This window comes from Callithrix jacchus, chromosome 19 (genome assembly GCF_049354715.1).
Source record: "Callithrix jacchus isolate 240 chromosome 19, calJac240_pri, whole genome shotgun sequence".
NCBI lineage: Eukaryota > Metazoa > Chordata > Mammalia > Primates > Cebidae > Callithrix > Callithrix jacchus.
This window is the reverse complement of record NC_133520.1, coordinates 8,812,588-8,828,354: the sequence shown is the minus strand read 5'-3', so window position 1 is coordinate 8,828,354 and position 15,767 is coordinate 8,812,588. Positions and strand designations below refer to the sequence as shown.

At 41.2% G+C, this 15,767-nt stretch overlaps 1 protein-coding gene across 9 annotated transcripts in view; it reads left to right on the top strand.

Annotated features, from left to right (window-relative positions):
* LOC144580349 (transport and Golgi organization protein 1 homolog) overlaps positions 1-15,767 on the top strand; it is a 92,924-nt gene that overhangs the window by 550 nt on the left and 76,607 nt on the right. For 4 of the 9 annotated variants that reach the window (XM_078356504.1, XM_078356499.1, XM_078356498.1 and 1 more), the window contains exon 1: positions 14,869-15,239. The exons of 1 other annotated variant lie outside the window; for it this stretch is intronic. In XM_078356504.1, coding sequence (XP_078212630.1) covers positions 15,107-15,239 — 133 coding nt within the window. In that variant the 5' untranslated portion in view covers positions 14,869-15,106. Of the gene's footprint in view, positions 1-14,838; positions 15,240-15,767 lie in introns of those variants that run through there. 4 more of the 9 variants (XM_078356505.1, XM_078356501.1, XM_078356502.1 and 1 more) reach the window with 2 other exon arrangements.

Sequence of the window (15,767 nt, the reverse complement as noted above, 5' to 3'; positions counted from 1 at the left end):
CATCAGCGGCACGCCCTTGGCCTGCATGTCTCGCTGCAGCGCAGACATGTGGTATTTTATGATGTACTCCAACTTTTCGGGCAACTGGGCTCAACTTCCTTCTTGAGCTGTGGGAGCAGGAAGGGCCGTGGCATAAAGTAGCTTTTTCTAATTCTGTGAAGAAAGTCCATGATAGCTTGATGGAAATAGCATTGAATCTGTAAATTACTTTGGGCAGTATGGCCGTTTTCACGATAGTCATTCTGCCTGTCAGTGAGCAATTTTTTTTATTAAATCTGTGTCCTCTCTTGTTTCCCCAAGCATCGGTTTGTAGTTCTCTTTGAAGAGGTCCTTCCCGTCCCTTGTAAGTTGAATTTCTAGGTATTTAATTCTCTTTGTAGCAATTATGAATGGGAGTTCACTCATGATTTGGCTCTCTGTCTGTCTGTTATGGCTGTATAGGAATGCTTGTGATTTTTCCACATTGATTTTGTATCCTGAGACTTTCCAGTTTTATTTATTTAACTTCTTCCCATTACTTCTTTCTTCCACACTCTCCTCGCCCCTTAACATTAATTTTTCCAATCCCATCAAGGCTCGAGAGGATGTAACTTAAACAACAACAAAAAACAAACCCACGCATTACCTATCAGTGTGAATGCTTTTGGTCTGCTTCTGAAAGTGTAGAGAAAAAAATGTACATTTTTTTTCGAAATGAAAAACAAAAATATAAAGTTGATCCAAAGTCTTTTTTATATTGATAGTTTTTGGGAAACGGGTGGTTTTTAGTTACATGGCTAAGTTTTTTAGTGGTGATTTCTGAGATTTTTTTGTGCATCCCATCACCCATGCAGTGTATACTGTACCAAATGTGCAGTCTTTTATCCCTCATCCACCCTCCACCCTTCCCTTTGAGTCCCCAAAGTCCATTATATCATTCTTATGCCTTTGTGTCCTCATAGCTTAGCTCCCCCTTATAAGTGAGAACATATGATATTTGGTTTTACCTTCCTGGGTTGCTTTACTTAGAATAATAGTCTCCAACTTTTTCCAAGTTGCTGCAAATGCCATTACATCATTTCTTTTTATGGCTGAGGAGTATTCCATGGTGTGTGTGTGTCACATTTTCTTTACTTGTTGATAGATGGGCATTTTGGTTGGTTCCATATTTGTGCAATTGTGAATTGTGCTGCTATAAACATGCATGTTCATGAGTCATTTTCATATAATGACTTCTTTTCCTCTGTGTAGATACTCAATAGTAGGATTGCTGGACAAATGGTAGTTCTACTTTTAGTTCTTTAAGGAATCTCCATACTGTTTTCCATAGTGATTATATTAATTTACATTCCCACCAGCAGCATAGAAGTGTTCCCTTTTCACCACGTCCACACCAACATCTACTATTTTTTTAATTTTAAATTATGGCCATGCTTGCAGGAGTAAGGTGGTATCGCATTGTGATTTTAATTTGTATTTCCCTGATAATTAGTAATGTTGAGCATTTCTTTCCATATTTTGCTGGCTACTTGTATATCTTCTTTTGAGAATCAGCTATTCATGTTCTTTGCCCACTTTTTGATGAGATTATTTGATTTTTAAATGCTGATTTGTTTGAGTTCCTCAGATTAGTCCTATGCTAGATGCATAGTTTGGGAATGTTTCTCCCACTCTGTGGGCTGTCTGTTTATTCTGCTGATTATTTCTTTTGCTGTGCAGAAGCCTTTTTGTTTAATTAGGTCCCATCTATTTATTTGTTTTTGTTGCATTTGCTTTTTGGTTCTTGGTCGTAAACTCATTGCCTAAACCAGCATCTACAAGAGTTTTTCTGATACTATCTTCTGGAATTTTTAGGTGTTAGATTTAAGTCTTTGATCCATCTTGAGTTGATTTTTGTATAAGGTGAGAGATGAAGATCCAGTTTCATTCTTTTACAAGTGGCTTGCCAATTATCCCAGTACCATTTTTGTGTGTGTGTGTGTGTGTGTGTGTGTGTGTGTGTAGGTTGTCCTTTCCACACTATGTTTTTGTTTGCTTTGCTGAAGATGAGTTGGCTGTGAGTATCTGGCTTTATTTCTGGGTTCTCTATTCTGTTCCATTGGTCTACATTCCTATTTTTATAGCCTTGTGGTATTGTTTGAAGTGGGGTAATGTGATGCCTCCAGGTTTGTTGTTTACTTAGTCTTGCTTTGGCTATGTAGGCTCTTTTTGTTCCATAGGAATTTATGATTTTTTTTTCTAGTTCTGTGAAGAATCATCATGGTATTTTGATGGAAATTGCACTGAATCTGTAGATTGCTTTGGCAGTATAGTGATTTTCACAATGTTGATTCTACCCATTCATGAGCACTGTATGTGTTTCCATTTGTTTGTGTCACCTGTGATTTATTTCAGCAGCATTTGGTAGTTTTCCTTGTAGGGATCTTTCACCTCCTTGCTTAGGTATATTCCCAGATATTTTATTTTATTTTGCAGCTGTCTTAAAGAGGATTGAGTTTCTTGATTTGATTCTCAGCTTGGTTGCTGTTGGAGTATAGCAGTGCTACTGATTTGTGTACATTGAGATTTTGTATTCTGAGACTTTGCTGAATTCATTTATTAGACCTAAGAGCCGCTTGCACAAGTCTTTAGGGTTTTCTGGGTACACAGTCATATTATCTATGAACAGTGACAGGTTGACTTTCTCTTTACCAATTCGGATGCCCTTTATTTCTTTCTTTTGTCTAATTGTTCTGGCTAGGACTTCCAGTTTCATGTTGAATAGAAGTGGTGAAAGTGGGCATTCTTGGTTTGTTCTAGTTCTCAGAGGGAATGCTCTCAACCTTTCCCCAGTCAATTTAATGTTGGCTGTGGGTTTGTCATAGATTACTTTTATTATCTTCAGGTATATCCCTTCTGTGCCATTTTTGTTGAGGATTTTTATCATAAAGGGATGCTGGATTTCGTCAAATGCTTTTTTGTGTGTCCATTGAGATGATCATATAGTTTTAGTTTTGAATTCTGCTATGTGATGTATCACATTTACTGACGTGCATATGTTAAACTATTCCTGCATCCCTGGTATACAAACCCATTTGATCATGATGGATTATCTTTTTGGTATGCTGTTGCATTCAGTTAGCTGGTATTTTGTTGAGGATTTTGCCTTTGTGTTCATGCAGGATACTGGTCTGTAGTTTTCTTTTTCTGTATGTCCTTTCCTGGGCTTTGGTATTAGGGTCATACTGACGGCGTAGAATGCTTTAGAGAGGATTCACTCTTTCTTTGTCTTTTGGAATGGTTTAAGATTGGTACTAATTCTTTGAACACCTGATAGAATTCAGCAATGAATCCATCTGGTCCTGGACTCTTTTTTGTTGACGACTTTAAAAATTGCTGTTTCAATCTTGCTACTAGTTATTAGTCTCTTCAGAGTTTCTATTTCTTCGTGACTAAAGTAGGAGGGTTGTATATTTTCAGGACTTTACCCATCTCTAGATTTTCTAGTTTGTGCACGTAAAGGTGTACATAGTAGCCTTGAATGATCTTTTGTATTTCTGTGGTATTGGTTGTAATATCTCCTCTTTTCATTTCTAATCGAGCTTATTTGGATCTTCTCTCTTCTTTTCTGGTTAATTTCACTAATGGTCTATCAATTTTGTTTATCTTTTCAAGGAATCAGCTTTTTGTTTCATTTATCTTTTGTATTTTTGTTTGTTTCAATTTCATTTCCTTCTCCTCTGATCTTTGTTATTTCTTTTCTTCTGCTGGGTTGGGGTTTGGATTGTTCTTGTTGCTCTGGTTCCTTGAGGTGTGACCTTAGGTTGTCTGTTTGTGCTCTTTTAGACTTTTTGATATAGACATTTAATGATATAAACTTTCTTCTTAGCACCGCTTTTGCGGTATCCCAGAGGTTTTGTGTCACTATAGTTATTCAGTTCAAATAATTTTTAAATTTCCATCTTAATTTCATTCTTGATCCAAAGATAATTCAACAGCTATTTAATTTTCATGTATTTGTATAATTCTGAGATTTCCTTTTGGAGTTAATTTTCGGTTTTGTTGTACTGTTATATGAGCGGATACTTGATATAATTTTGATTTTCTTAGATGTATTAAGATTTGTGACATATCACCTGGTCTATCTTGGAGAATGTTTCATGTGCTAATGAAAATAATGTAAATTCTGCAGTTGTTGGGTAGAATGTTCTGTAAATATCTGTTATGTCCATTTGTTCCAGGGTATAATTTAAGTCCATTGTTTCTCTGTTGACTTTCTGCCTTGATGACCTCTCTAGTGCTGTCTGTGGAATATTGAAATCTCCTACTATTGTTGTATTGCTATCTATCTCATTTCTTAGATCTAGTAGTAATTGTTTTATAAATTTGGAAGCTCAGTGTTAGGTTATATATATTTAAGATTGTGATGTTTTTCTGTTAGACTAATCCTTTTATTATTATATAAAGTCCCTCTTTGTATATATTTTTTACTGTTGTTGTTTTAAAGTCTATTTTGTCTGATATAAGAATAGCTATTCGTCTTTGCTTTTAATTTTCATTTGTGTGGAATATCTTTTTTAACCCATTTAAGTTTATGTGAGTCCTTTGTATTAGGTGAGTCTCTCAAAGACACAGATACTTGGTGGATTTTTATCCATTCTGCCACTCTATATCTTTTAAGTAGAGCACTTAGGCCATTTACATTCAACGTTAGTGTTGAGATGTGAGGTACTGGTCTATTCATTATGCTAGTTGTTGCCTAAATACCTTTTATTTCCATTGCGTTATTGTTTTATAGGCCCTGTGAGATTTATGTTTTAAGGAGGTTCTGCTTTGGTGTATTTTAAGATTTTATTTCAAGATTTAGAACTGCTTTTTAACATTTCTGATAGTGCTGGCTTGGAAGTGGCAAATTCTCTCAGCATTTGTCTGAAAAAGATCTTATCTGTTCATTTATGAAGCTTAGTTTCACTGGATACAAAATGCTTGGCTGACAGTTATTTTGTTTGAAGAGGCTTTAGGTAGGATCTGAATCCCTTCTGGCTTATAAGGTTTCTGCTGAGAAATCTATTATTAATCTGATAGGTTTTCCTTTATAGGTTACATGACGCTTTTGTCTCACAGCTCTTAAGATTCTTTTCTCCATCTTGACATTAGGTAACCTTTGCCTAGCTGATGATCTTTTTGTGATGACTTTCCCAGGTGTTCTTTGAGCTTCTTGTATTTGGATGTCTAGATCTCTAGCAAGGCCAGGGAGCTTTTCCTCAATTATTCCCTCAAAAAAGTTTTTCAAACTTTTAAATTTCTCTTCTTCCTTAGGAATACCAATTATTAGCTTTGGCCATTGAACATAATCCCAAATTTTTGGGGGGCTTTGTTGATTTTCAAAAATTCTTTTTTCTTTGTCTTTGTCTGGTTAGGTTAATTTGCAAGCCTTGTCTTTGAGCTCTGAAGTTCTTTCTTCTACTTGTTCTAGTTTATTGTTAAACCTTTCTGGTCCATGTTGTATTTCTCTAAGTGCGTCTTTCATTTCCAGAAGTTGTGATTGTTTTTCTTTATGATATCTATTCCTGTGGAGAATTTTTCATCCATACCCTCTATTGTTTTTTAAAATTTCTTAAAGGTGGTTTTTACCCTTCTCTGGTGTCTCCATGAATAGCTTAGTAATCAAGCTTCTGACTTATTTGCCTGTCAATTCGAAGATTTCTTCTTGGTTTGGGTTTATTTCTGGGGAGCTCATCTGATCTTTCGGGGGTTTTATAGAGCCCTATTTTGTCATATTAACAGAATTTGCTTTTCTGGTTTCTTCACATTTGTGTAGACTATTTCAGTGGAAAAGTCTGGAACTCAAGGCCTTCGGTTCATATTCTTTTTCCCCCTGAGCTGATCCCTTGGTGTGATATTCTCTTCCTTTCCCAAGGGATGGGGCTTCCTGAGAGCCATACAGCAATGATTATTATTGCTGTTCTAGGTCTAGTCACTCAGCAAGGCTGCCAGTCTTTGGGCTGGTGCTGGGGAATGTCTGCAAAGAGTCCTTTGATATGATCTGTCTTCAGGTTTCCCAGCTATGGATAGCAGCATAGCTGCTGCTCTGTGTAGATGGCAGGAGAATGAGGTAGGCTCTGTGAAAGTCCTTGATTGTAGATATGTTTAGTGTGCTGGGCTTCTCTAATGCTGGTTTTGCTAGTAGTAAAGTCATGGACACACTGAGGACCACTGGTTAGCCAGGATGTTGTAGGCCTTGGACTTAGTAACTGTTTTCTTCTTTCTGGGAGTAGGGTTACTCTGTTAAGAGTTTCTGTAATGGCCTAAGTTAGTTGGTCTCCAGACAGGAGGTGGCACTTTCAAGAGAATATCAGCTGCAATAGTAGGAGGAGGATCTAAGCTTGCCCTTAGTTGACCAGGGCAAGTACTTTGGTTTCTCAGGTGATGAGTGGAGCCGTAAACCTCCCAAGAGTTTATGTCTTTTGTGTTTGGCTACCAGGGCAGGTAGAGAAATGCCATCAGGTCAGGGCAGGCTTAGATGGGTCTGCGCTCAGGTTCTCCTTGGGTGGGGCTTGCCACAACCACTGTCAGGGGTGGAGGTATAGTTCTCAGGCCAACGAAGTTATGTTCCAGAGAGGATTAAAGCTGCCTCTGCTGAGTCATATACTTTGCCAGAAAAGTGGGGCATAGTTGGTAGTGAAAGGCTTCATGCAGCTGCCATGCAGTTGGTGGGTAGTCTTGCTCCTGCAGTGCCCTGCTCAGACCTTTTTCCAGGCCTTATGCTTCCCTACTGAGAAAGCAAGCATGGCTTTCAGGCTTTGCCCCTTCCTGTCTGCCCGCAATGTTGGCAGCAGCTCCTGTGCTTGTATATGTAGCAGTTTCTGTTCACACCCTGGGCTCTGCTCAAGAAAATTAGTTCCCAATCAAAATTATTACAAATTTCATTTGGGAGCTCATTTCACCCTGTGACCGCTCCACCTCCCAATTCAGCTGGCTGTCTTCCCCAAGGATATAGTCAGGGATGGCTTCCCTGGGCTCAAGCTGGAGACTGGGTGCCTACAGGGCTCTTCCTGCTGCTACTTCTGCTTTTATATTTTGTGTGGCCCCCTAAATCCATTTCAGCTCTAGGTAAGGTTAAGTCCTCCCATGATCTGGATTTTCAGATTCCCCCATGGGGGGATGTATGTTCTGAGGCAGGTTTTCCCCTCTCACACTTTGGGGACTTGCAGGTTTTTGCCTGTCTTGTAACTTTGCTGTGGCATGCTGTTTCCTTCAAAGGATCCATGAATTCTTTCTATTTTCCTAGTGTGTTCCTGTGGTGGTTCTCGAAGTAAAATGGTGTAAATCTCCACACACTGTTCTGTCGGTCCAAATGGGAGCTGCATGTTAGCCCTGTCTCTTATTTGTGATCTTCCTCCTAATCCTCCTGAGTATAACTTTTGTGTGATCTAAATTTTTTTAGTCTTAGTCTTAATTTGAGGCATCAAGTTTATTTTGTTAAGACTTGGATAACCTGGGCATTGAAGTACCTTATAAGTAATAGTGTTTTTTGCAAGATCTGGCTAGTATTTCAGTTCTAAATTGTATTTCTATTGCCATAGAAACCTGAGTGCAGGGAAAAAACAAACAAAAAAACAAAAACACAGGAGAGAAAGAAAACAATTTGGGATTGCAGTCAGAAAACCTGGAATTGAAATTTAGCATTGTCTGATCAGAGTGACAGCAGCAGCAAATGTTGATTGAGCACTTGCTATATGTTAAGTGCCTTTTTTTCTAATTTTCTCACAGCCTTCCTAGCTGTATGATTGTGAGAAAGTCCCATAATCTTTCTGAATCTAGTTGTAAATGAAAATACTACTGTGTACCCATCTTATTTCGTAAGGTTGTTATGTGACTCAAATGAGATGTTAAGTAGGATAAATAGAGCTCAAATTTGCAGTTCATTTACGTATCAGGCATGGTTTTCACTGCTTTACATGCATTAATTAATTTATTTTTTAAAACAACTGTCCTACAAATTAGACAGTTCTATTTTATAGACAAGGAAACTGAAGCAAGGAGACTGTAAGTATCTTGCCCAAAGTTAAATAGCTACCAGGAAGCAAAGCATGCATTTGAATGAAATGATATGTTAAAATGATTTGAATAGATACAACATTTCTTATTTTTTTTTAATTTTTCAAAAAATTTCTTTAAGTATTTTTAAAATAGAGATGGGGTTTCACCATGTTGGCCAGGATGGTCTTGATCTCTTGACCTCGTGATCCACCCGTCTTGGCCTCCCAAAGTGCCGGGATTACCGGCGTGAGCCACCGTGCCTGTCCACCATTTCTAATTTTTAAACAGAATGATCTCAAGTTAAATAGACTGGGAAGTCTAGGGTCCTCAGTTAGGAACATACCAAGAGTTTCCATTCAGTAGTGCTGAAGGAACAGCTCTTGAGAATTTCAAATCCATAAACTTCCTATTTGTATGTAGTTATTTGGGCAGCTCAGTGACAGTTCAACTCATAAGTGGTTCCTCTTTCCTTTCTCTTACTGTTATGTTCCTGCAATTCACTCTACCTCAGAACATTATGGATTTAATGTCAAGTAGAGAGTCTAGCCTTCAGAGAGCAAAGTGAGCTGAACACTTTGCAGTGAGATGCGCATGAAAATACAAATGAAAAGATGACAAAATACACTGTTATCAAGAATAAATACTATGCACTAGACTTTCCCCCTCCACCTCCAGTTTGTCCTTGTTGCTGTAAGAAGTCAAGATGTGGCTGTGTTAAAAAAATGGGTGGATGGGTGAGCTGATATGGAGCCAGCCCTTTCTCTCATACATAGAGGAAGCAGTGAGGAAACCTTTTACCTTGATTTAAAGCCTGACAAAGGCCAATTTGGTTATAAGGAAGAGATGAGCTCTTAGGAGAACATGACCTTGCCTTTCCTTTTAGAACTTATAATAACCATTCTGAAAAGTTGTAAAAGGGAATCCCATGTTGATTAAGATAGTGAATGGACCAAATGATTTCAGAGGTTTTAATGAGGTACACCCTGTCTTCACGTTAAATTCAGTGTTGGAAAGGCCAGACTGTCATCTTACTCTCTTTTCTAAGCATCCATTTAGTGATTGCCCCATTTGTTCAATGTTATTATTACTGTTTACCATGGAGGTTGTAAAATGTGTAGCCATTTTAGTGTAGGTCATCAGAGCACACACTCTGGAGCCTACTGCTTAGATGTGAATCTCAGCTTCAGTTCGTGTATGAGCTGAGTGCCTCTGGGCAAGTTACCCAACCTCAGTTTACTCCTCTGAAATATGGGCATAATAACAATTCCTCCTTCATAGATTTATTGTGAAGATTAAATAGTTAACATTACGTAAAGTGGTAAGAGCAGTGCTTCATAATAATTGTGGGCTGGTATTAAATTATTAAAAATTAATATTACTTAAATTATTATTATCATGCATTTTATTACTTATCTATAGACTCTGGAAGCTCAAGGCCCTTCTGTCTTTTCACTCTTGAACTGTCTTCTGTATGCTATCCTTAAGTTTTCTACCAAATTAACTTTTCCAATTAATGCCTTTCATCATTATCTTTTTTTCTGCCCACATTGTGGACTGACGTCACACTGAATAGACAGTAACTCAAACACTTCTTTGATTGCCAGTCAAGGCTCTCCATAGATGGGCCTCAACCGTATTCTCCAGACTTTTAGTAGGGAAGATGAAGTCGCTTTGAATGGTTTCTCTGTCCATTTTCAGAAACAGCAGCACCATCTACTGGACGATCTTTATTCTATGTAACACTGAGCATCAACATTCTCGACTGTTGGAACTTAGAAGAGCTGGAAAGCAGAGGTGGATGTTGGTGTTGTCTTTGGTTCATTTGTTCTAAGATCACATTCCAAGGCTGAACAGATGAAAGATCATGGAAGACTTAAGGGAATGCCATGACCAGTATTTCACGTTGAAAGAAGGGAATGCCAGATGAAAGACCATGGAAGAGTTAAGGGAATGCCATGACCAGTATTTCATATTGAAAGCTCTTTTTCTCCTAAGAGCTCATCTCTTCCTTATAAGCAAATTGGCTTTTGTCAGGCTTTAAATCAAGGTAAAAGGTTTCCTCACTGCTTCTTCTATGTATGAGAGACAGGGCTGGCTCCATATCAGCTCACCCATCCACCCATTTTTTAACACAGCCACATCTTGACTTCTTATAGGAACAAGGACAAACTGGAGGTGGAGAGGGGAAAGGTCTAGTGCATAGTATTTATTCTATGATTTGAAATTATGATTTTAGAATGTAAAGAGAACTTAGAAGACAATGGTGAAGCAGCAACAGTTGGAAGAAAGCTGTATGTTTATGTTTCACTGAACAGTTTTTAAGGAACTTTCACATTATTTGATCCTCAACGTAGCCCTATTAAAATAGACAACACAGATCTTATTATCTCCATTTTAAATGAAAGGAGAATGAGGCAAAGGGAAGTTAAATTATGTGCACCAGGAATTGTGACTTTGTGCTGTGGACTTTCCATTACACTATACTACCTGCTCCACACTGTCATGCTACAGACAGGAAAACTGACTCCCAAAGAATCTAAGTAACGTCTCTCCAATCCAATGGTAAGTTATCGTAGTGTCAGAACAAGAGTTTCCCGATTAACGGTCGGCATGCATTCACAACTCTACTTCCTCATTTTGTTTTAAAATGTGTATAAATTTAAGGGGTACAAGTGCAGTTTTTTTTTTTTTAACATGGTTATATGGCACCGTGGCGAAGTCTGGCTTTTAGTGTAACCATTGCCCAAATAACATACCTCGTGCCCATTAAGTAATTAATTTTTCATCCTCACCCCTCCCACCTCTCGACCCTTTTGAGTCTCCAGTAACTATTATTGCACACTCTACATCTATGTGTACGTATTATTTAGCACCCACTTTTAAGTGAGAACATGCAGTATTTGGATTTCTGTTTCTGAGTTGTTTTTACTTACAGTGGTGGCCTCCAGGTCCATCCATCTTGCCGCAAAAGGTGTGATTTCATTCTCTTTTATACCTGAGTATATTTTGTTGTGTATATACACTATATTTTCTTTATCCAGCCCTCTGTTGATGGACACTTAAGTTGAATTCATATCTTTGCTGTTGTGCCTCACTTTGCTCTAACCCCAACAATGACAACACCATCAGTGAAAAAAAGAGAGGTGATGATGAAACTCTCAGTGGAATTATTGCTTTGAATTGTGAATGCAGGCAGGTGAAGCGTGAAAAGTCTTTTTAATTGATTCTGATACGTGCCATTGGTACCGTCTACTCCAGGGTAGCGCTTGACCCTGAGGTTGAAGAAAGAGGCTCAGTAAGATGGCTCATGCCTGTAATCACAGCACTTTGGGAGGCTGAACTAAGAGGACTTCTCAAGCCCGGGAGTTGGAGACCAGCTTGGGCAACATAGCGAGACCACATCTCTACAAAAATAAAAAATTAGCCAGGCATGGTGGCACATGCCTACAGTCTCAACTACTCAAGATTCTGAGGTAGGGGGATCACCTGAGTCCAAGAGGTCGAGGCTGCAGTGAGCTGTGATTGTGCCACTGCACTCAGCCTGGGTAACAGAGCAAGACTCTACTTCCTGACACCTCCTGGATCACCCCCCAAAAGAAGGAGGTGGTGAGAAGAGGGGACTATACTTTGAACCTCAGATGGACTCCCTAGATTTTCCCAGGTTTGGCTCTGAGCCACATTCTCAGGATGCCAGGTTGAGGAGGCCACTTGAACAGGGCTGCTCCACAGCTACCTTCTGACCTCTGGCTCTGGGCAGGTCCTCGCCTCTTTCTGCAGGACACAGGGCAGGTCGCTATGGGAGCTGTGGGTATTTACAACACACCCTCTGCCAGGTCTGAGACCTTTTCCTGTGCAGCTCTCACAATTTGAGCTCTGGGGCTAAACACCCTGGTGGAGTGAGAATGTCTTATTTTCTGGTCTCAATTCCTACTTTTGGGAGTTTTAATGAAGATTTGATCATTCTCTAAGGGCTGAATCCTGGCACAGGAGTTTCCTGGAAATACAAAAATGTCACCTGGGCTTGCTTGTACTTAGGTAACCCTTGCTTGTGCAACTTTGAAAGAAACCAGGAGACCCGTTTAGTCAAATATTTAAAACCATTTAATTGTCAAGCCTTCAGAAACTCTAGTGGTTCTTTTGCAGTTGATTAAATTTTCTAGGACCACACTTTCTAGAGCGAGCATTGCTCCATAAAATCTATTGAAAAGTGAATGTTCACCTAGGTGCCAAATTTATCACTATGTATGTACACCAAATTTCTGTCATTGCAAGGAAATACTGGCCTTTTTTATTGTTGGGTGGACAACTGGAGTTTTCAAATTGTACTGTACAGTTTTCTCTACATTTTTTTTTTATCTAAGAAGAAAACATTTTTTTTCCTTGCTGCATAAACAGTAGTGGTTTCAAATGTCTAAATCTGAACTCTAGATCTTTGTGTGAAGCTTATTTCCCACTCTACCTGTGTCCTTGAAGATGGAGAGCTGAAGTGAGGTGAGGACACCCAGGGGAGGAAGGTGTACACATAAGGTTAAGATGTTACCCAAGGCACAAGTCAGGCTGAAAGAGGATGGGTAAGTGAGAAAAGATGGTTAGAAGGTAAATTTCTTTCCTCCTATTCATCCTATCTTCTCCTAGGACACCAAAAGGGCCTCAGGTAGAAAAAGTTCAGATTACGAACCGAGCAAAACTGATGAGGTTAATTGACTACAGAAACAATGCAAAGCAGCATCATTCATCTGGGGTAATACCCGAGGTTCACTGCCCCACACCAAATAAAACAAGAGCGGACACACAAGGAGTGAGGTTAAGAGCAGAGGTTTAATAGGTGAGAGAAAGGGAAGCGTTCTGTCCTGCAGAGAGAGGGATCCCGAGCAGGTTTTCTGGTCCACGGCGAAATGCAGCAGGTTTCATAGATGAGCTTGAGGAGTTGGTATTTGATTTACACAGGGCACAAAAGATTGATTGGACAAGGTGTACAGTTTGCATAGGTAATATTCAATTAGATTACTTTGGAATTTTGTTTTTTTCATCAATTAATTGTTATTCTAATATAAGGAGAAATAAGATAAATTAAAATCATCTTTTAAATCTGCTTTAGTATTCTGGTAGTATATAAGGAAAAAGTATGTGCCATTTCATCCACTCCTTTCTCAATAAATACACCCTCATTCAACAGTAAATACATTCCAGGTGCTGTTCTTGGTGTTAAGGATGTTGCTGAGGGGAAGACATCAAATGCCTTGTTTTTTTGGTATATTCCCTCTTGGTATTATTTATATATGGAAGCTTTATGTAGGTTAATGGCATAATATACCTATGGTATGTGAAGATCCATGGGTTTATTCAACAAATCATTTGTTGAGTACCTCAGATGTTCCAGACATTGTTCTAGGCACCAATGTTACAGCAGCGAACAAAGCAGACAAATCCCGTCCTTCCATGGAGCTTATATTGGATGTGTGGTGGCAGTGAAGTAGATAAACATAAGGCAGGTGGTAAATGCTCTAAAGAAAAATAAAGCAGGGTAATGAGCCAGCTAGTCATGAGAGGGAACTCTGTTTTATGTAGGGTGATCGGGGAGGCCTCACTTGGAAGGCGTGGCACTGTTGCAGAGACACGATGAAGACAGGAAACTGGTTAGCCGAGCAGACCGTTTGGCGAATTACTCCATGTGGAGGGAAAATTTCAAGTGCAGATACACAGATGCAGGATTAGGCTTTGTGTATTTGACTGGAACCAACAGAGCAAGGGAAGAGTGTTAGGAAATGAGGGTAAAAGGGGAAAGGAGTAAAATTAAATAAGATAGCGTACTCCATTAAAAAGTAATTGCATTTTACTGGAAATGGGAAGACACAGGAAGGTTCTGAGCAGGGGAGAGACATGGCCACATTTATATCATAAAACTATTGCTGTGGCTACTATTGAGACAATAGACTTTGGAAGGGCTAAGAGCAGAAGCAAGAATATGACGAGGCTGTGCAGTTATTCAGGTGACAGATGGGTGGCCTGGCCTGCACTGCTGGCACTGGAGATGGGGAGAAGTGATCAGATTTTAAAAATTTATTTTTATTAAGGCAGGGTTTCACCATGTTGGCCAGGCTGGTCTCAAACTCCTGACCTCAGGTGATCTGCCCACCTTGGCCTCCCAAAGTGCTGGGATTACAGGCGTGAGGCACCACACCCAGCCAAAGTGGTCAGATTCTGAATGTATTTCAAATGTTTATGCTGAGTGAGTTAGCCAAAAAAAAAAAGAATGTATACTGTATGTCCATTTATATCAAATTCTAGAAAATGCCAACCAATCTGCAGTGACAGAAGGTTGTCTGAAGACAGCTGGGAGAAGGGAGGGAGGGATTATAAAGGAGCATGAGAACTCTTTCAGAGGGGATGAATGTATTAATTATCTTGACTGTGGTAATGGTCTCATGGGTGTAGACTTCTGTCGAAAATTATCAAGTTGTACACTTTAAACGTGCAATTTATTGTAGGTTAATTATACTTCAATAAACCTATTTTTTTAAAAAGACATGGGATTTTCTGATGGATTGGACTCAGGTGTGAGAGAAAAGAGGTCAGGATGGTTTGTATATTTTTGGCTTGAGCACCCAGAATATAGGAATTAAATTGTCATTCTTATTTCTATCTCAGATAGGGTAGACTGAAAGGAACAGAGTTTGAGGAAATAAAAATAAGAGTTTGGTTTTCAGCAGATTGTTAGAGATGCCTATTACAGGGTTGGGGAGCACAGCGTTTGGGGACCCAAACGGGCAGAGAAGGAGTCACGCGGAGGTTCTGTGACGGACTGGGGCAAAGGCAGCTGATTGGATGTGGGAGAACGACAAGAGTTCTGGTTGCCAAGGCAGCGCCAGAGGAAAACACTTCGGGGTGAGGACTAGGCTGTCGACAGTCCCATTCCTGGAGGTCTCCCTCAGTCCTTCTGGTGGTTCCCCGCATCCCTCTTGAAGTCCCTGCTGACCTGTCAGTCGGGAACTGCTCAGACCTTCTTGGGCGCCGCCAAGGGGCGGCGCCCGGCTTTCCACCCGCCGCCGGCGCTCCGCCCGCGGCCCCCTCCTCTGCGTCACCGGCTCCCCGAGGTGACCACAACATGGCTGCGGCGCCTTGGCTGCTCTTCTGGCTGCTCCTGCTCGGGCCGCAGTGGCGAGTGCCGGGCCAGCCGGACCCCAGCACTGGCCGGCGCTTCTCGGAGAACAAACTCTGCGCAGAGGACGAGTGCAGCAGTGAGTGAGCCTGCGAGGCGGCCGGCCCCGGGGTCTCCGAGGCGGCGCTGCCCGGCTTGTGCGGGGACTGGAGCTCTGCAGCCCACCCGGCCGGCCCCGGGGGTCTCCGAGGCGGCGCCGCCCGGCTTGTGCGGGGACTGGAGCTCTGCAGCCCACCCGGCCGGCCCCGGGGTCTCCGAGGCGGCGCTGCCCGGCTTGTGCGGGGACTGGAGCTCTGCAGCCCAGCCTGCCGGCTCCGGGGGTTTCCGAGGCGGCGCTGCCCGGCTTGTGCGGGGACTGGAGCTCTGCAGCCCACCCGGCCGGCCCCGGGGTCTCCGAGGCGGCGCTGCCCGGCTTGTGCGGGGACTGGAGCTCTGCAGCCCAGCCTGCCGGCTCCGGGGGTCTCCGAGGCGGCGCTGCCCGGCTTGTGCGGGGACTGGAGCTCTGCAGCCCACCCGGCCGGCCCCGGGGTCTCCGAGGCGGCGCTGCCCGGCTTGTGCGGGGACTGGAGCTCTGCAGCCCAGCCTGCTGGCTCCGGGGGTTTCCGAG